Source organism: Oreochromis aureus, linkage group 18 (genome assembly GCF_013358895.1).
Source record: "Oreochromis aureus strain Israel breed Guangdong linkage group 18, ZZ_aureus, whole genome shotgun sequence".
Lineage (NCBI taxonomy): Eukaryota > Metazoa > Chordata > Actinopteri > Cichliformes > Cichlidae > Oreochromis > Oreochromis aureus.
This window is the reverse complement of record NC_052959.1, coordinates 9,805,852-9,826,571: the sequence shown is the minus strand read 5'-3', so window position 1 is coordinate 9,826,571 and position 20,720 is coordinate 9,805,852. Positions and strand designations below refer to the sequence as shown.

The following is a 20,720-nucleotide window of genomic DNA, read 5'->3' as shown; positions in this document are numbered from 1 at the left end:
ACCAAACTGAGAGAAATGTCTGTTGTCACGGTTCTGGGTCCGTTGGACCCAGTATTTTGAGTTGTTATGTTTTGGTGTGTTTTGGCATTCTGGATTCGTTTCTTATGATGATGATGGTTATGAATCTATGTTTCGGTTATTCTCGTTTAGGGTTTAGTTCGTAGGTTTTGTGCTCTCATGTTTATTGCAGGTTTAGTTCAAGTTCCATGTGTCATTTTCTGTCTGTCTCTCAGTGTCGTGTCTGCGTCCCTGTGTAGTGATTTCTTGTTTCCTGTTTTATTGTGAAGGTCTGCGTCTCATGTGAATGTGTTCAGTTTTACCTCTTGTCTCGTCTCGTTAATTACTCCCAGCAGTGTCCACCACCTGTGTGTAATCTCCCTGTGTTTCTCTGGCTGTGTCCCAATTCAGGGGGCGTTTATCAATATGCGTACTTGTGCGTACTTGCGTTCTCGTGTACTCGTGATACGTCATCAGTCGGAGACCAAGTACTGTTCCAATTCGAAGTACGCATCAAGCCGAGAACGCGAAAAAGTCCCGGATGTGTTCTCGATCCGCCCGTGTTATCGAGCATGCATCGGTGTGGACTTGGGACAGCTATATATCCCAGAATGCATTTCGTCCAAAACTCAACAGCGGACTCCCGGCACATCATTGTCAACCCCCCCGCCCCCGCTCGCGGACTTCTCACTACTCAGGTTAAAGAAACCCCAGCAGCTGTCTATAGTATTGAGTGTCCACTAGAATAGAAATAAAAGCGTTCTAACATCTCACCTGCTTGTTTTTATTAAGGTATGTACACGTATGTACATGTACACTATTTTTATTAATAGAGGTTTCACTACTGAGGTTAAAAATGATATATAAGTCACTTAGATCACTTCTAAATGTTAATGTTTGGTTTATTTCAGTGTTTTATTTGTTCCTGAGTAAACCGGTTTGGCTGTGATTACAGTTAAGCTTCATAACATGTTACTCACAGTTAAATTAGGAGGGGACGGCAGTAAAAACTCCGGACCTGTGACATCATCACGTACGCAGGTGTTCCAATTGTACATATCGCAAGTCCGTGCTCGCGTTCTCGGCGGGTACGTACTCCTGTGCGTTCTCGGCGAGTATGTACTCACCGAGAACGCGAGTACGTACTCGCGTACTTGGGCATTGATAAACGGCCAGGGTATGCACGGTTGAAGTACGCATTTCAAGTGCGATTACGTCACCGCCACGCGACGACGGCTGTCCCAATTCAAAGTGCACTTCAAATGCATACTCCAAATGCGCCGTCGATTTCCCCAAATATCAAGCGTGGTCCGGCGCACGCTTCGTGGTCCCATATATCCCACAATCCATAGCGCGGCGGTGGGTGTGGATAATTTTGCCGCAAAATACGGCAGAAGGGAGCGGCCGAAGAGTGAACTGTCAAAAGTAAGTACTGAATATTATGTCACTTATTTATGTGCAAATGTTTAAGAACATTAAAACATTACTGTTGGCCACATGTCGGCAAAGTTATGTGACATTAGTGATGTTTGTACTTTCAGCGGTAACTTGGTTTTAAAGCCTCTACTTCTAAATATATATATAGTCGACCTTAATCTTACAGAGAATGTGATGATTTTATGGATAATTAAAGTCAGTCATATATCCACAAACACAACGAGCTGAAAGTCAGTGATGCTGCTCGGTTTGCAGTCCTGAATATGACGGCACAAGCAGGATTCACTGCACTGTTAATGTTAGCTATGTTATATTGCTGCCTCTGTTCGGTGGTGTCGAGCCAAACGGACTTTAACGTATGTTTGAACGAGCTGACGGTTCACTCGTTAAGCTGAAAGAAAGATGCTTTAATCACAGGAGTCACACATGTGTCCACTGGACCATCTGGGAACTCTTCTTGTTCAGCACTCGTAATAACACAAACACTAAATCCTCCTTCTCTTGTGCTGTTTTGTAGCAGTGTATACACCTGAGACTGTCACCTGTCTGTCTGTCCTGCACTCTCTCTCTGTTTCTTTCTCTCTGATTGTGTAACAAAAGTATGAACATGTATTTATAAGTTACACTTGTGTTTGAATCCTGCAGCTTATCACACATTTGATTTCCATGTGTGACAACTGCAAGTGTCCAGAGTGAGGACAGACTGAGGGACCCACTGCTGCACATCATCTGTGAGGCTTTGCACCCCTGATGATCCACCAGGACAAACTCAGCAGTGTGTGAGGAAGAGGAGGAGGAAGAGCCAGCAGCAGCTGACAGATAGAGAGAATAGACAGACTGTTCCCTGTTTGTGAAGGACTGCTAGGAAAGTTTAAAATAACTAATTGTCTGTCCTGAATCAGTCTTATTAGGTAATGTTCAAATAATGTTATCATTCCAGTGTTTTCAGTGTGGGAGAAAGTACTCAGGGCCTTCAAGTTACACACTATGAAAGGCAGCAACAAGTTTAATGTTCAGAAACCTAAAGTATGTATCAGCAGCAGAATGGAGCTAAAAATAAATGTTTGTTTCAGTTCTATGAAGCTTTGAGTATTTTGGATTAGTAGCACTGCTGTGTTTGTTGCATCATATTGCTGTAATTGTTCATATGCTTTATATATTCTGAGGTAAGTTGATCTATAGTGTTACATCATATTCTATAAGGATGTTATGTGTTTGTAGACTTTCTGCCCAGTTTGACCCATTTAGCAGAAGTCAGCCTGTTTAAGGCTCTGATATCTATTCTGTATGACTTAAAGCAGTTATGACATGGTCTGATTTTCTCACCCAATAAAGGAATATTTCATATATCAGTCTACTCTTCATTCTATCAGAAACAGTTTTCACAGCTCGTACATTTTCTTTTTACACATATATATAAGCATTGAGCCAAATTTAGTAATGCCAACATATTGAAAGAACAATGTTTGTCTCATATATATAATACATCTGTATATACACTGTCAGAGATACTTGTCTTTGAGTGAAGATTTAAGGTGATAGCAAATATAATTAACTGCTACTTGCATCTTTGACCCAGAGTTCAAGCTCATATATATATATATAATCTGACAATACATATAATATTGTCCATATTATATTAACATTACCACAGTGAGATGACTTTAGTCTCATGAACAACATTAGCTAATTATCATTTACTAACTAATCTTGAAATGACTGTTCAGTACAGAAATGAAGCCCAACTATCATGTTTTACAGTCCTGTGGTCTCAACTGATCAAAGTGATGTCATGACAAAAATGAATGACCAACAAAACATTTTTTCTCCTTCATTTCTGTCACACAAAGCTGTATGAAACATTTCTCGCGGTTAGTATCATGGTTGCTAGGCAACCTGAACAGCGCGACGAAGGCCAGACCGTCCCATTTCACAAGCCTCTCACTTCCGCACTTCCGTACTTGTAGTACGCACCGTACGTAGTACGCGTAGTGTGCGTACTTCAAGCGTGCATTCCTGAATTGGGACACAGCCTCTGAGTGTATTTGAGTCGTGTCTTCTGTGTTTGTAGTCGCAGGTCCGTCTGCGTTTCCACCCTGCTTCATCTGTGTGTCTCCCTGCTGTCCGTCGTCTGCCACCTCCGCTCTTCCTCCTTCATGTTCAGGTCCTGGTTTGTGTCAATAGTTTAGTTGTTCTCAGTTTAGATAGTTTCGGTCCCGTTTGCTGTTTTGTCCATTTCATTTTGTGTTTAATAAACCACCCTCTCACCTTCATTCTTGCCTGCGATTGGATCCTCCTTTATTATTTTCCACACGGCTCATCTCACTCGGCGTGACAGTTGTAGTTTATTGCAAAACTCAGTGATTTTGTGAAAGAGTCGGGTAGCGAGAGAAAAGCTGAAATTTCTTAAAACTAATGAAAAAATAACTAATAATGCAAATGGCCTCATGACACAAACATGTTTAATGAGGAATACTTGGAATATGAAAACTCTTCATTTTAAAGATTTTGAGGCATAACAACCCAGTTTATTGCAAAACGCATTGATTTTATTTGGGGTCATTTTGACCCCACTCATGGAAGAGTGTAGGTATTGGTAGGTTGTGCATCCAGGTGTTAACCAGGAAGTTATAAATACAGGAAGTAAAACTACGTTTCCTCCTTTTGTTCCTGGAACACAGGTAGGTAAGGTGAGTTCAAACTAAACCAATTAACAGTTGAAATAAAAAACATGTTAACTGAACAAACTTGTCAGAATTAATTTAAACCAAGATGTTATGTTATATAATCTGTAACAGTGCAAACATAAACAAACCCGGGATAGTAGATGTTTGCCTATTGGAGACTAAGAATGTTAACTAAGAATATGGACAAGTGGTGTTCTCATCCACTTTGTCACACTGACTTTAAGTGTTTTACACTGTACCATGTGACTGTGTGTGGAGACAAAGCCACAACATGAACAAGTAAAACTACAGGATATCACTGCTGAAATAAATAACATGTTAACTTAACAAACTTGTCAGAATTGATTTAAACCAAGATGTTATGTTATATTATGTTAAATTAACCCTTTTATCTAAGGGTTAATCTGAGGTCTGGAAGAGACCAGGTGAAGAAGGGGAGAATCTTTGTAATAAAGCTGATTTTAGACTGTGTTTATACAGAAATTGATTTATTGGTGCAATATGTATTGATTACACCGTAGAGATTTTATTGCTAGTAAAGAGTAGCAGTAAAGGTTTGAGTATGTTCATCCTACCTACTGAATGGAATAGTCCAGGGGTGAGTGGACTATTTAAGCCAAGGGTCCCCAATCCCAGTCCACGAGGGCCGGTGTCCCTGCAGGTTTTCGATGTGTCCTTGATCCATCACAGCTGATTTAAATGAATAAATTACCTTCTCAACATTTCTTGAAGTTCTCCAGAGGCCTGGTAATGAAGTAATCATGTGATTCAGGTGTGTTGACCCAGGGTGAGATCTAAAACCTGCAGGGACACCGGCCCTCGTGGACTGGGATTGGGGACCCCTGATTTAAGCAGATGAACGCAGGTGTTCAGGGAAAGAACCAGGTCAGTGTAGCTGTTTGCAGGTTAGCCTTAATTTCTGTTGATTTAAGTTCAGTTATATTTATTTGAACGGAGTTAACTCTGGAGTTGAGTTTCTTATTTATTTTTTGTAAATATGGTTTGGTCAGAAAATGGTGAATAAATCACTCGCTACACTGGACAGCATCTGTCTCCTGCCATTCTTTAGCCGCTTAGGTCAAGTTCTACCACAATCAGTATTTATTTTTCTATTACAGGTGAGAAAGCACTCCAGTGTGAGGAGTGCTTCAGACGCCATGATCACCTGACAGTCCACTACAGAAGTGATCATCTGGGAGAGAAAGTCTGGCAGAAGTATGTTATACAAACCACGGGCTTGTTCTCTAGTGCAGTGGTGTTGTTGTTGTCACCAGCTTCTCTCTGCATCTCTTTCCAGATCAGCCTGTAACTTTGGCAAGTGTTGTTTTCTTTTGTTGTCTGCATTAATAAAGACTGCATAAAGCTGCTGTGCATCAGTGTGAGGTCTGCATGAAAGAATTTAAAGGAAAGTCAAGTCTAGAAAAGCACTTCAGGACTCACTCAGGTAAGGAAGCAAAGGAATCAGTGGAAAGTGTCATTAGTCATTGTTAGGCTGCGTTTTTATTCTTTACATCACTCCCACTTTCCCACACTGATAATCTTAATAATCTCCTTATTGAAACATCATTAATATTATGATATGACATTACCCCAATCACAGCTTGAACCAAATCCTTAAAGTTTTGCTTGAACTTTTGGTTTTGGAAATGAAGCTCTCTGTTACAGCCTTATTCAAAAATGGGTTTATTATTAAAAATACAAAAGAAAAACACAAGATGTACTTAAGTGTTTACAGCCTTTGCCAAGACACTCAAAACTGAGGTAATGATTTATAGGACCAGGATCAACAAAAAACATAACTTAAAAATTATAGTTCATACAAGTTTTGTTTATTGTCAACATATATAAAGTATTGTATAAAGATTTAAAATATCATGTGACCTCACGTGACCATGTAATGGATGATAAAATGTTTTAAGATCTATCACAGACACCTTGTGTTTGTTATTGTCTGTCTAAATGTGTGAGGACGAGGTGGACAGCAGCTTTAAGTGGTCTAGTTTCAATTACAGATCGTTTAAACTGTGAAGGTTTGCCTTTAAATAAGTACCAAGGCCTCAGAGAAGAGCTCGAAGATGTGGAGGGTGAAGGTAACAGTGGTCCCTGTAGTAATCAGAGCAGTCCATGCAGTGACTCCCAAGCTAGGCGGGTGACTTCGGCAGATCCCAGGAACAACATCTGAGATCTCTGTCCAGAAGAGCGCAGCTAAGATACTGCACAAGACCCTCAAGCTCTTGTAGAGGACTCGAGCTTGAAGGATAAAGACCGCCCAGCCTTTTATTAGTATAATAAAATGTGTAAGAACCTTATTAAAAACACTCAGAAAGTGGAAGTTAAACAGTAAAGAAATGTAAAACAAATAGAGGGATTATTTCTTTTCTTTACTGTTTTCCTGTAACTTTGGTCAGAATTGTTTGAGAATTCAATATTCCAAATATTTTAAATAAAGTGGTGATGTTTTTTTTTTCTAACTTTGTTTCTTAATCAATAAATGAAAACTGAAAAATAAATAAAAGATGTTTTAGTTTGTAGGATCTTTGAGTGTCTGGTGGCTCCAGGAAGGACAGCACATGTGAGAACATTTAGCAACTTGTCACCCTGACACTTAGGTTTAAATCAGTGCTCTTGAGATACAAACACTGAAAACAAGAACAATAAAGAGCAGCAGGAGTCCTGATGGTAAAATCTGAGACTTTATTCAGTTCACTGGTGTTTTTGTTTTATATATGAGCACATAAACCGTTTTCTCTGACACCTTCAATGATTAAAATGAAAAGCCAACACAGGATGTGATGATGTGATCATATGTCAGGTGTTTCCTTTAAAAGCTCCAAGGTGGTGAGCAAATCCACAGCTACAGCTGTGCTTTGCACCTCAGGTTAGAAGAAAATATGTTTTATGAATAAATTACAAGTGTAAAAAAAATCAAGATGCGATTCTTCATATGAAACATCTTTAAATGACAGATCAGATCAATAACAGCATTTCTTTTAAAGAGGAACACTCACCGCTGCATCCTCCACCCTGTTACAACCTGTAAACAGTGATGCAGAAGCTCAGTGTGAAAACTTCACTTACTTAACATTTGCAGATGAGGTGTGTTCAGTTTTCTACATGTCCACAAGCTGCTGCCAGTTTTTATCAGGTTTAATATTTTGTTGAATCGACTTTACTGGGATACTGTTTAAATCACTGCATGAGTCAGAAGTTTCTATAGAAGTGGATATGTTTGTTTACTAAATAATCACCTGTGTTTACACGAGGCACAAAGTAAACAACATATATATCCGCCTCATTGAAAGTGATCACACAGTAAACTCTGTTTAAAGCCTTCCTGCGTGTTTAAAGAAATACATATTCATCGGGTCTATAAGATCTATTGAAATTGCCAAGTGGAAATGCCAAGGATAACTTCAGGTTTAAATCATCACAGGCATTAGTGCAGAGAAAGGGAAGCTGTCAGGGCTGCAGCAAACACTACAAGGTGTGACAGGCGCCTGTGCAGTACTTCTGGTGACAACTAATGAAGGTAGAAACAACGAATCAGTGAATCAGCAGAGTTGCTGTAGGTTTTTTCTGTGTTTTTCTAAAGGAGTTTAAAGTTGTAAAAGCCTGGTTGGATTTGACGACACTGAGAGACATTAAGTGCTCAGATCTTTTAAAATGTAGTTGTTATTAAAATGATTCATGTTCAGTTGTTTTATTTATTAAAAAGTTTTCTTTCTTATAAGTAATAAAAACTGTAACTCCCTCCAAGTTGGAAAACGGACACAAGGCGCTCTTGGAAACATTCTGTAAACCCTTTAAATGTGTATTTTCAAACCAACAATGTATACATTAAATCTGATATATTAAAATAAAGTATTTTTAACTTATTTATTGTAACTTAAACCATGAAATTATCTTAAACTGCATAACTGCTGCTGACGACAGCCACAAAAACGTGTTAACATGTAGGCAACACAGTGCTGAAAACTCTTTTCTGACTGACACGTTCAAACATAAAGAGTTTACAGTAATACTTACATTCAGTTGCCTCCACTCTTCCATTGATGCACCGAACCTTAGAATAACGTTCCAACGACCCGATGTATGGTTTCACACACCCCACTCTCTTTTCCTCACCATTTTCTATGTACACAGTTCCCACAGACATGTATTCAGGATTGTCATCGGTGTTGACAGCACAGAAGTTAGCTGGACACAAGAAACAACCATCAAATTAAAATTTCTCCCCAACGCAAAGAAAGAGGGAGAGAAAGAAAAATAGAGGGGAGAAGAGATGGTGAGAAAGGGGGGATGAAAAAAAAAGAAAAACAAACAAAATACCTGGATCACCTGTATGGAGATAAAAAAAATAGAAGAGAAAACAAACAAAACAGAGCAATATAATAAATACAACACCATCACAATAAACTAGCTAACAGTAGATAGCAGCAGATACTAATTATTACATGTTATTGTGCAGCATGCAAGATGGACAGCGCACAATGTGCTTTGAGGTAGCAGCCAAGAAAGGTGTAGCTTGTGTCTGTGTACACCTGTGTGCACACCTGTGTGGATCAGCGCGCTTGTATTCAAAAGGTTTCTCCATGTAACGATCTGCTAGGGAGTGTGGGGAGCCATAGCCCCGTCCCCCAGGGCATGAAGCAGGTATGGAGGAGATCCATGTCCCAGACATCCAGAGGCCCCAGAGTACGAGGACCCAAGGAGGACCACCACAGGGGCAACCGTGCCACCCTGTTGGGAAGAGCTGAGGAGAGGCCCAAACGAGAGGTCACCCAGCAGCCACGGAGCAGAGGCCAGTGGGGATTGCAGTGACGTGCCCGTGGGCTCTGCCGGCAGCCAGCTGTGCCAGAGAGGACCAGGCCTCAGGCCCAGCCGGGCCACAGGCGCCAGGCCCCGCCAATCGGCCACCAGGAGTGAGTCGGTACATACATGAGCTCCCCGCCCCAGACAACAAGAACCACCAACACACCAACGTCTGAGGGCATCAACCACCAGCAGGGAGCGTGGTGAGGGGAGATAGGCCTCCATACCTCGGAGAGCCTGAGATGTTCCCAGAGAGGTGGAGTCTAAGACCCAAGCTGACATATAGACACAGACGAACAAGCGCACGCAGACACAAATGTGCACTCCCACCCCCATATACACAAACAAATACTCGGCACTCACCCGATGTGGAGACAGACACAAATAGACACTGTACACACATTCACACTCCCCAAACATACTCTATATCCCAGTTCCAGGTACCCCTGCCCCCAGAGGAGAAGAGCGATGGAGCTTCCACCGACGCTGGATTATTGCGTTTGACTGCACGTCAGTCTTCTAGCATAGTCTAAAAGTCTGTGAGTGTATGCCTGCTGGGATAACGTGTGTAACGGCTGCCTCTATTGTTTTCCCTCAGGAGGAATGTGGGACAAGAAGGAGCAGTGAGCACAGGGAGTGCAGAGACACTGGAGCAGAGAGCACTACACTGGGACTTTTTGGGAAGAAGACACAACACGGGAGTCTGGGACACTGGGGGATTTATTGTTGCTTACTTCACCCTGTAAATAAACACTGTTGCACTGAAGAGTCCGGCGTTTGGGTCCTGTTTCCCCACCTCCCCACGATCTGCCGACACAGACCGTGACAGAATAATCCAGCCATTATGGGCCCAGCGGACTCAAGGACCGTCTCACAGGAGGAGTTGCTTGCCCAGCTCTGGAGTTACTGTTGGAGCATTTTCCAGGCGGCAAATCCTCATCAGAGACACATACAGGTCGTATTTTTTTATTCTTTCCTATCATCAACCACCTTATCTGTGGGCCTTTTGGACATTAAGATATTAATTTCGATTATAACCATGCTGAGGGCAAGTTCCAGCTTTGAGCTTTTTGGTTTGGGCCGTCCGGGCGAGGAGGATGTGGCGACCTCCCTGGGGTCCCTTGCTGCCTGGGTTGTTTTTCATAGGCAGATAGCTTCCCCACCGTCGCTTGCGGCTCACTTGTTGGACCCTCCATTGATGGGGAAACAGTTCCCACGCCCTCTGCACCTCACCACATCTCCACTCACCCCCGCGGCATCTGCTGAGTCAGCAGACAAAGGACCGGCAGCTCAAAACCACACAGCTGCTCTCCTGCCGAGAAGGGTCTGGCTGCAGCCACTGGGGAGCGCCATTTTACCTCCACAGTAACCGGATACACGTGACCTCCACAGTAGCCAGAAGCACGTGACCTCCACACCAACCGGAAACACGTGACCTCCACAGTAGCCGGAAACACGTGACCTCCACAGTAGCCAGAAACACGCATGGATACCGTGGAAGACTTGCAAGTGGATCGCAAAGGTTGGGACAGAGTCTTGATAATTCTAAGAATCATAATTCTAGGAATCATCTAGTTTGCTTACACTGATCATGTTGCCACTTTTTTGCGTTACAACAACATTCGTTCTTATTTTAATTTTTTTTTTCATCGTGCTCCATGGCAGAGAAGCACACAGATATGTTTTTTTCCTGGCCCTGGTTTAAGTAAGAGAGCTGGATTAAGGGCTTCTGTGGGCGACAAGAAAAAAAACAACACATTTTGCATTAGAATATGATTTATTGTTGGCGTCAGAGATGCAAAATAACGAAGTACAAATACTTCAATACTGTACTTAAGTAGAATTTTCTGGTATCTTTACTTTACTGCTGTACTTTTTTGTGCCTACTTTATACTTCTTTATACTTCTACTTCTCACATTTTAGCACGCGTATCTGTACTTTGTAATCCGTACATTTTTAAATCAGTCCCCCGCCCGCGTGCTTCGGACGCAAGTTTGCTTCAAAATTTTGTACATAAATTATATTTTAGAGCCGAATAAAGGTATAAGTCAATACTTATACCTTTATTCGATTATTTTTAAACAGAGGTGTCTAAACTGTAGTAATGAATATGTGTACTTTTGACACCTCTGGTTAGCGTCAACACTGTAAATTTCGTCACAAAGAGATTTATATATTTATCAATACTCCTATTCACTATTCTATTCTGTACTGCATTTTATCGCCCAGATTTTAGTTAGCCTCTGTTCAATTGACTGTTATATGTCAATAGAATCATATTTCACAAATTAAAGTGTCTTGTAAATTATGGGGGGTTTTTTCAAGAATTTTCTTCCCAAATCTCTTACATGCTAACTGTAACTTGTTACTTCTGCTAAAACCTGAACTTAAATGTGTATATGGTGTTTATCTGTTTTTCTCTCTGTTTTAGATGCACGTATCAATCTGGCATTCAGGCTTAAAGCCAGAATTGCAGGAATGCAACACGTGTTGCAGGGGACTCTTTCACTGCCCTCTGTGCCCCACTTTCAGCCCTACTGTCCGGGCAAAGATTGAGGAGCATCTAAATGTGCATATAAAAAATGCTTTGCCTTTCAAAGGTATGTTTGTATTAAATATACTTTATAGTTATGAATATGCACTTTTTTCAGCACTTCTCCAGTATCTTTGTTGACTTAAAAGTTGCTGTTCACATTGTACAGCTCAGTGCATTCATCTGCAACAAAAATAGTGTTTTTATTAAATATATTATTATTTACTTTTCACCACATTTCATAACTTTTGTGATCCATACCATTTTGCTTTCATTATTGAATGGCTTGGATGTTTTTGTTAACATGTACAATCTGATTGTTAGATATATTGATTGCATTCTATACAACTACATTTAAATCACATCTGGTTTTTTTTGTTTTTGTTTTTGTTTGTTTGTTTGTTTTTATCTCTTACAGATAAAATGATATGCCGGTGCAGGCTTCCGTGTAGGACAACAGGACACTTTCACTGCCCTGTCTGTGAGATTACAATCATACGGCGTGGGGATATGGCAAGGCATTTATTGTCTTGTCAGCATTCTTCAATGCCAAGTCAGCCACCATTATCAGGACTGCTCCCCGCTGAACTCTCCAAGGAGCCCCGTCTCCCTCCGGCAGCACTCTCCGAGGAGACCCGTATTCCTCCGCACTCTCCGTGGAGCCCCGCCTCTCTCCCGCTGCACTCTCCGTGGAGCCACATCTCCCTCTCGATGTCTTGTCTCCAGCATATAAACCATTTTCTGAATCTTCAGTAGAACATTCATGTGCTCTACCCTCTGTGCTGAATGAAACTGTGGCTTGTGGAAAGTCCATGAAAATGAAATGCCCTCACTGTGGTCTTAGTCTTCTTACAAAAAAAACTTCAAGGCTCACATGATTAGGAGGCATTCAAACAGATCAATAGATGTTTGCCTGACCTGTCATCTGCTGTGTTTTTGTGTAGAGGGACTTCTTCCTCTTTGTTTTTCAGTTTGCAGAGGACATGGAGCTCTTTTTAAAAGCATGTGCTTTTCAATAATATTTTTATACATTTTACGCATTAACCCTCTGATCTCTATCCTGGCCATTTGTGGCCACTTCACTTCTTCTTCTTGTTTGACTACCACATTGCAGTGGACCAAAAGAATGACACAGGTTTGATCTTAATAATAATAATAATACATTTTATTTGAAAGCGCCTTTCAAAACACTCAAGGTCGCTGTACACAGTAGAGTAAAAAAGCAACATAAAAGCAAAGAGTTTACACAATCATAAAACATAAACAAATTTAAAATAGCCAAATGGAGAGGTTATAAGGATCTAATAGTTGTGTGTGTTTGTGCATGACATTGCAACGCAAATATGCAAAGATGTATTTGCAAGATAGACTGGAATAAATTATGACGCATCAAATATTACACAGGCTGCAGTGAATTTTTGTTGATACAGGTTATTGAGCTTTGTGTTTCCCACTCAAACTTAGCTTTGACACACATGCTAACACTTTTACTCTTGTACATTTCATAACAAGACACTATAGCCAAAATATTAACTCTCAAAAAAAAATTCAAAGCTGCAGCTGCAGCACACACAGCAACAAACACTGTTAGTAAACGTGTCCTGGAGTTTATGCAGGTGCAAAAAGTGCTGCTGCTGTAAGTAAGCCTAACAGCTTCCAGATCACTTATATTTCTGGAAAGATGGTAAGAAGGGCATTACTGCTCATCTCTACAATCTCCCAGATCTTGGAATACAATGCTTTTGTCCAATGAAAACCACTTCACAGTAGTAGGAGTCCACTAAAACCTACAAATGAAGAGTGATCCTGGAAGAAATAGGGCGCACACTAGTGACCTCAACAATTGCAAGACAGCCTTGTCCCCGATGCTCATGTGAAAAAAAATACGAAGATTTATGTTAAGTGTAAAAAAAAAGAATGTAGATAAAAATTTTGGTTTTGCTGAAAAGGACTGGTGCTAATTTAAAGTGTCAGTTTAAAGTCGGTAAAAATAGATAAATGTTTTAATAAATATACATTTTACAGCATTTTGTGAACATACACAAAAGTGGCCATTTTTAGCAACGGACAAGCTGAGAGAGATACAGTGAGACTCTTGTCGTTGTTATCGTCCCCCTCGCACGTTTTATTTCTCCGGGTTCAGCGTTTTTGCTTCACAACTAAAGCGTGCAGTTTACTTTGTGTGCACTAACATGGACTCGAATCAACCAGCGCCACCTGTGGCCAAGTGCCACAGCCTACAGCCAGATCAACTTGTGACACACATCTGCACCACGTTTGAATTCGTTTCATGCACAATACATTTGTACCTTTCAATTGTGTCTGTTTGTGCGTCATGCAAATAAACCTTTGAAAAGAATGAAATGATATCATATATTTATTGTGGCCTACATTTGTACAAAATTCCAAATTATATACACAAAGTCACAGAAATCACCACTCCAATTGGTCATCATGATTTTAATATTCTCTTTTTCCATAACAATGAAATACGCCTTGGACAAATATGACACATCAATAGTTCATTGGTGCTATCACATCACATCACATCCTGTAAGCATCTTCTGCCTGTGTCTTTTCTCTGGAAATGAATATTTCCAGCCAATATAGGCAATCCATCAACATGGCTGGAGAGTTGGTAGCTATATACAGTCTGTATAAGTGTGGTTAATCTAATGAACATTTGTAAGGAGATGGCAGTTCACACACACACACACAGTTCATACTCACATTAGATTCAGCAGATATCACAGCCCTCATTCTTTTGGACATTAGCTGCTTTCTGCTTTTGATATTGTGAATCACAAGAATCTTTGGGCTTGGCTCAAATGCTGGGTTGGAAATAAGAACTTTCTTTGTGTCTAATGGTCAGTTCATCAAATCTTCTGCTCCTGTTTCTTGTTTGTTTCTTGGACCAGGACATCAAATGAGGGTTTTGTGCCGTCACAGACTTTTGACATTTTAAACCTAAATATCAGTTGGACAAATATCTACTAAATATCAGTAAATATAAATGTGTTAATAATATCTGTCTAAATTATTTCCTGAGATTATTTTTATGTTGGCTTCAAATAAAATATCTCCCTATGCTCTTACTGCATCTTCTTCATGCTTGTACATTTAACACTGTGTGTAAAAGGAAGCTGTTTTCTGCAGCTTGTATCCACAATCTCATTCTTTTGGTCACTACCCAAAGCCAACACCATCATGAAGCATTAAACAAATCAATAAACTTGTGCTTGTGTGCTCACTATAGTGTTTCCATTATTGTTATTTATTAAATAATATTTTGATGTACAAAATAAAAGAACTGTTCTACACAGTTAGCAGACAAAGCATTACAAAGACGTCTCTGATGATGAAACATTTTATTCAGACCTCAGCCAGCCATCGACACTTTATGGATTCAGTGTACACATCATGTATTGAGTGCATGAAAACTTCAAATCATTTATGGACAGTTTGGTGTTTAAAGAACAATCAGCCCCAAAACTGTACAAAGAAAAGAAACATGTTTCATTGTTGCTCTGCAGGTTCTGGCTGAAGTGTTTCAGAAAGGTCGTGTTGTCAGTTGGGTTAACTGAATCTTCTGCAATCATCCTGATTAAAACACAAACAAACAAACAACAGCAGAGTGAAAAAAAACAAGCATGTTTATTTCAAAGAAGCTATATTTGTTTGAAAATAAATCAAAGAATAACACTTACGTAATATTGATGTCCATATCCATCACAACCTAAAGAAGAAGCAGTGAGTTTGTCAGTTAGAAGCTCAGATCCAGTAAACTTTATTAGTGCGGATTGATTCAAAGATAAACCTACAGAGGAAAATCCTCTCTGTTCTTAAAGAGCCAGACTGCTGTTATTCTTCATATTTTATTTTTATTCCATATTAACATTTGTTGTCGTTACTTCATTGATATTTTGGTGTTTTGTAACAATAACAAACTGTTTTGTGGTGATTTGGGGGAAACTGGAACAATTGTGGAAAGAAGATGCTGCACAGTAAATCACTTTGTTCCTGTGATAAAGAGTGAATCTCCTGCTTTGTGTGATGTGCTGGGACAAAGGCAGGCAGATGAGTTTGGCTGTTGGAAGCTTTTAACTCTACATACTACAACATGAAGTGAATGTGTCATTCCTATAGACAAACATCAGCTGCAGCTTTTAACAAATCAGCAATGTTAGGTTTCTATTTCAATATGTTCCTGTGTGGGAAATTGTATTTATTTTTCTTTCACTATTCTTCTTGTTTGTGTATCAGGTCCCAGTGAAGAAATTTTTATACATGTTTGCTGCTAAAGGAAAATAGAAACTGAAAGAGTTCAAATGTAAAGAGATAAATACTTACATCTGGTCAAATATATTCTTCTGTTAGCACACCAAACATAGCTATATTGGTCTCTTGCAGTACAAGGAAAATATTTTTGTTCTCCTTCCCGCATGTATTCAGATTGAGTTACTGCAAGACCATGATGAGCATATCTAGCAGGATCCACCACACAGAACGCTTCTGCAAAAACAACAAGTAAAAACAAACATAAGTAGAATTTTTAGGTAGTATTTTTAATAAACTTTTGAAGTGAAAATTATTTTTTTATACCTTCACAGGTGGGTAGTTTGGACCAGCTACCATCACCGTAACAATTCACAGTGTCTGGACCAGCTAGTTTGTAAAAGCCATTACACTGGTATTTCAAATACATTGGACCTTCTTCCACAATTACAGTATTTTTGATGTTTGGGCGGGCTCCACACGACTGAACTAAAATAAAAGAAACAACAAAATGTTGTTTAACATTAACAAAATCATTAACAAAATGATCATAGTGTACTCAGCTGTTTAGTTTTCCAAATCTTTGAATTTCTTTACAACGTACCCAACCAATCAAAATTAATCAATTTTGCAGTGATCAACAAGTTTCATTCACTCATTCATTAACGCTGGCTTCTAATTCCAATCCAGCTGCTTGTTGTCATTCAAAAAACAAAATTGAATATATAAACTAAATTTGATGTATATGCTGATTAAGTGGAAAAGCTTGTGCGCAACTTACTATTTATCAGCATGGGACTGTTGTCTCTGTTATTTGAGTCAGAGGTGCTAGAAGATCCTGCAGGAGACAGAGCAGATAACGTACATATACAGACAACACATCAGTCAGCTTCACTTTATGAACTTCTTTGACTTATAAATCAGTCCTGCTGCCAGCTGTACCTCCCTGATGTCCAGTAGTTTCGCTGCCTGATGAGAACAGATAACTCTTTAGTTACATGGTACATGCTGCATATACTTTATAGAGACATTGGACTGCAAGGCAAATACACACTCATTCATGTCTGATTTATGTTTAAAACTTACCTCCACCTGTAGGTTGTCCTCCACTGACAGCAGGGTCGTGGTGTCTTGTGCCCATTCCTCCCCCTGGTTGGTGACAAGAAGAGGTCACAGCACAAACAGCAACAGTTCATATTTTTAACCTACTCATTTAAGGCGTCAGTTTTATTCAGGTTTTCCTTCAGGTATCTGTGTAAAAATGTAATAGGTTGGAAGCACGAAGGGCTGCTTTATTAAGATGGATAGTAATGAGATGATAATTTGGAGCTTCCTCAGATCTGGGGTAAGGGTTGGGGTGAAAACTGAAGCCAAATAATCTACGAAATGCTCAAAATTTACTAGTTGGCATTTTCTTTTTTAATGATTGTCTTGCAAGTCTTGTTTCTAAATCAAAAATGAGAGTCAAAAATAAATTACTGTCCAAAAATGTTGCAATAGTCTAAGAGATGAAATGACTGGATCCACTAATTAATATGCTTCACTTACCCTCCGGTTGTTTACCACTGCCTGCTCCACTTTCTCTTCTGTCTAAGTAAAAAACATGCTTTAGATTCAAAGTATACACAAACACAGAGATGAGGGTGAGGGACAAAATGATTAAAAATGTACCTCCCCCCTCAGGCTGGACGTCTTCGTCTGATGCAGGGTGTCCCTGATCTGCTGATGATTCGTCTGTAGAACCACAGATATTATTGAGACTATTCAGCTTAAAAGCAAAAAGCTTTAATGTTAACGTGCTCTGTCACATAAACTGTTGTTGACTTGCAAATTAATTCAGAGCACAATTCAGGTAACAGTGGCAATCCTATCAGATTTATTCTCAAATTTTATTCAAATCTTCAAACAAGACAAAAGTCCTACATCATTTCAGTTACTGCTGATAAAAGGTGTGGTTGTCATCCTATAAAAACTAAGCAGCCCATGTATAAAAAAAGAAAAAAGACAAAAAAAGTAAATCTGTCCTGTCATGATGCTAACAGACTGTTGCCAAAGTAAAGTTGAATGTCTCTGAGACCTGGACTGCATTTATATAATTATATGGATTTTTATTTTTTCCACTTTGATTTTAGTGAGACTTTGTTGTATTTATTAGGAAGTTTTTGTTTTGTTTGTTTGTTTGTTTGTTTGTTTTGGATTGCAGGGTTCATTTGTATTGTCATAAGCAGAAATAAATATTCTTGCAGGTTAGTCATTTGTCATGCAACATTTGATCAACCTGCACCAGGAAAAAGTAAACAATAAGCTGTCCCAAAGTGCAACTGCAATTTCAAATGCCAATAATTCAGTTTCTACACATGCTGTGCATGAATCTCTGCTGATGAACGTACATATAGAAATTGGTTCCTTATACACTTTTGTAACATTGTTTTAGGTTTGAGAAAGGTGAGAAAAAATAAAATTAAAGTGTATTTTTTACACACTTACTGCATGTTGGCCCTGCAGACCATTGTCCATGTTCACAAACGATGATATTGTTGCCCTTTTGAGTATAACCTTCTTCACATTCATACTGCACTTCTGAATCTGCAGAAAACACCTCCTGGTATCGATGAATTATGACTGCATGAGAGATTTTAGGAGGCTCACTGCATGAATCTTTCCTTCCTGTGAGGAACAAAAAAAGCACATCTGTCATTACAAGCCGACTGATGAAGGTGGTGAGAAAGTGACTTGTTTGTGTGGGATCCGGCAGACTTACTCTCACAGACAGGCAAAGAGGTCCAGGTTCCACTTCTACATCTGATGTTGCCTTTGCGTACATATCCATTGTCACACTGTACCATAATAGAACCGTCTTGTGCTTTATTATATTTTCCATGAGGTATTGTTGGGGGCAGGCAGACATTTTCATCTGAAGAAAATAAAAAAAACAACAAACTCGTTAGATGACTTTCTTTAAACTGTATTTTACTTGTTTTCATATTATTCTTGTCCTCTAATTGATTCAAGATTCTTTATTTGTCACATGCATAGTTATACGACTACACCACGCAGTGAAATGTATCCTGACACGCTCCTCGACTGTTCTGATTTAGGACTCTGTTCTGTAAACAGAAGAAAGTAATATCACCCCCGTCAGACTCACACTAAGCTATCAAGCAAACATTGCTGGGTTTGTTATCCATTACATTATTGTGTATTTTTAAATATTATACTACATATTAGAGTACAATTTAATAAAACAAATAACAAATAAGGCTAACTTTTCATGGCTTAAAACTGAATGCATTACTTCTTTCATACAACAGCATCACTCCACATTGTTCTTTTAATGAACAGATAACCGATGGTCACACATGCATTGAATAAAGTTCGCACTCCTGCTTATTTGTAGCGTCTAACTCAAACAAATTTGTTGAGATATTACTGAACACTTACCTATACACTGTGGTTTATCAACCCATTTCCCATTTTCACATCTGCTTGTCGCCCACCAACCCTCCGCCACTGGTTTCAGTCCAGAATCACAAGCGTAAGTGAGAACTGCACCATGAACGTAAGTCTCTTTTTCAGGGACAAAATAACCCCCATTCAGCACAGGAGCCTCGCAGACATTTTCATTTTGTGCTGAAAAAGTGATAAACAAGTAAGCAACTAGAGGAAAATGCACTTTTAAAAAATGTGTTTTTTAAGTATTCAAATAACAATAAGTGAATTAAATGTTCTTACCATGCGTCACTCCTGCAAACCAAATCAGAAGCACAAATCCAAGATAGCGCGCACACATCCTGTCAGGAGCTCAAATACTGCAGAGTAATGCAACAAACACGAGAGCACAGAGACAAGATAAAATCAGAAGCGGTTAATAATTATTTAAAGAAATTCCCCCAAAATGTAACCATGCCTCTGGCATCATGCCATACCTCTGCCCACATGCACAAATGGAGCAAGCATCTAAAATCCAGGTAAACTGGAGGGAAAAGTCAAACCTGTAGAGTTACATTTTTTCTTCCTTCAAATTGATTTCAGACACACAGGAAAACTGTACAAGGAGGAATGTACTGACTGTACTGACCAGCATTGCAAAAATACTTGCTTCTGTACAATTATAGTTGCAGACTCTCTGTGCACCTTTAGTTTGAGCTTTTAATTTCTAATTTAATGCTGACTTTTGGTTTTATAACTGTAATGCCAGCGTGTCTGTATGTGTGTGTGTGCCTGTATGTGTATGTGTGTGTGTGTGTGTGTGTGTGTGTGTGTGTGTGTGTGTGTGTGTGTGTGTGTGTGTGTGTGTGTGTGTGTGTGTGTGTGTGTGTGTGTGTGTGTGTGTGTGTGTGTGTGTGTGTGTGTGTGTATGTGTGTGTGTGTGTGTGTGTGTGTGTGTGTGTGTGTGTGTGTGTGTGGTGGGCTGGGTTACTCTATATATCGTCCAGGATTCAGCCTTGTTTGGAACAGCTCTCACAACAGTTTGTTTAGAGTGCACATTTCAAAATGATTTCCCGGACTGCCGTGTTCAGAGGTCACTGTTTTGTTGTTTTGAAATACCAAACACAGCCAAGCCAAAGGTCAGGCTGGAGTAACACAGGTGAAAGGTATAAAAGTGAAAACATGTTATAAAATAAGGAGGAATAATGATTTAGGGTTAGATTATTACTGATGACTGTAATGCGATCCTGTAGTTTGTGTGTGATCACCATCTCCTGGATGTTCATGGGCTCTGCATTAACGTGCTGGTGGGAAAATTGGATTTCTGGCTATAATTTCAAATGGCAAAGAAAACATAAAACATCCCATAAAAGAGCAAGAATTTTTAACAGCGAATATGTTGACATCATTTTGTGTCACATGACATATGTAAAGGTTGTCCTGCTTTGACCTTAGCCCTGCTTATTGGCTGCTTCTGCTCCAACAAATTCAACTGATGTCATCAGATTAATCAGTTAAATATTATATATGTGCAATGCTGTAATACTTA

General features: G+C 39.5%; 1 protein-coding gene and 1 long non-coding RNA gene across 4 annotated transcripts; one reads left to right on the top strand and one right to left on the bottom strand.

Annotated features, from left to right (window-relative positions):
• The first annotated feature begins 10,381 nt into the window (after window positions 1-10,381).
• LOC120434216 lies at window positions 10,382-12,866 on the top strand. Its single transcript, XR_005608998.1, has 3 exons — window positions 10,382-10,455; window positions 11,366-11,534; window positions 11,886-12,866. It is a non-coding gene; the product is annotated as an uncharacterized LOC120434216 (long non-coding RNA).
• A 1,952-nt stretch (window positions 12,867-14,818) lies between these two features.
• Window positions 14,819-19,942, bottom strand: LOC116331989 (coagulation factor XIII B chain-like). 3 transcript variants are annotated; one of them, XM_031754826.2, is made up of 14 exons: window positions 19,821-19,942; window positions 19,475-19,551; window positions 19,184-19,372; window positions 18,504-18,656; window positions 18,230-18,409; window positions 17,414-17,476; window positions 17,291-17,332; window positions 16,829-16,891; window positions 16,685-16,711; window positions 16,524-16,580; window positions 16,070-16,231; window positions 15,818-15,979; window positions 15,175-15,203; window positions 14,819-15,067 (listed from the first exon to the last, which is right to left on the bottom strand). In XM_031754826.2, exons 2-14 carry the CDS (start codon window positions 19,530-19,532, stop codon window positions 15,044-15,046), a joined length of 1,209 nt encoding a protein of 402 aa, XP_031610686.1. In that variant the 5' UTR covers window positions 19,533-19,551; window positions 19,821-19,942; the 3' UTR covers window positions 14,819-15,043. The 3 variants fall into 3 exon arrangements, with proteins under 3 accessions (XP_031610686.1, XP_039458043.1, XP_031610687.1); XM_039602109.1 differs by lacking the exon at window positions 19,821-19,942 and adding an exon at window positions 19,669-19,714; XM_031754827.2 differs by lacking the exons at window positions 16,685-16,711; window positions 19,821-19,942 and adding an exon at window positions 19,669-19,715.
• Window positions 19,943-20,720: the final 778 nt, after the last annotated feature.

What these genes read in the sequence shown, in the direction of transcription:
- LOC116331989 (XM_031754826.2), bottom strand. Translation starts at nt 19,532, where the DNA reads ATGTGTGCGCGCTATCTTGGATTTGTGCTTCTGATTTGGTTTGCAGGA. An exon ending in AGGACAACCTACAGGTGGAG is followed by an intron (nt 16,712 to 16,828) that starts GTAAGTTTTAAA and finishes TGTTCTCATCAG; the next exon opens with GCAGCGAAACTACTGGACAT. An exon ending in CAAACTACCCACCTGTGAAG is followed by an intron (nt 15,980 to 16,069) that starts GTATAAAAAAAT and finishes TTGTTTTTGCAG; the next exon opens with AAGCGTTCTGTGTGGTGGAT.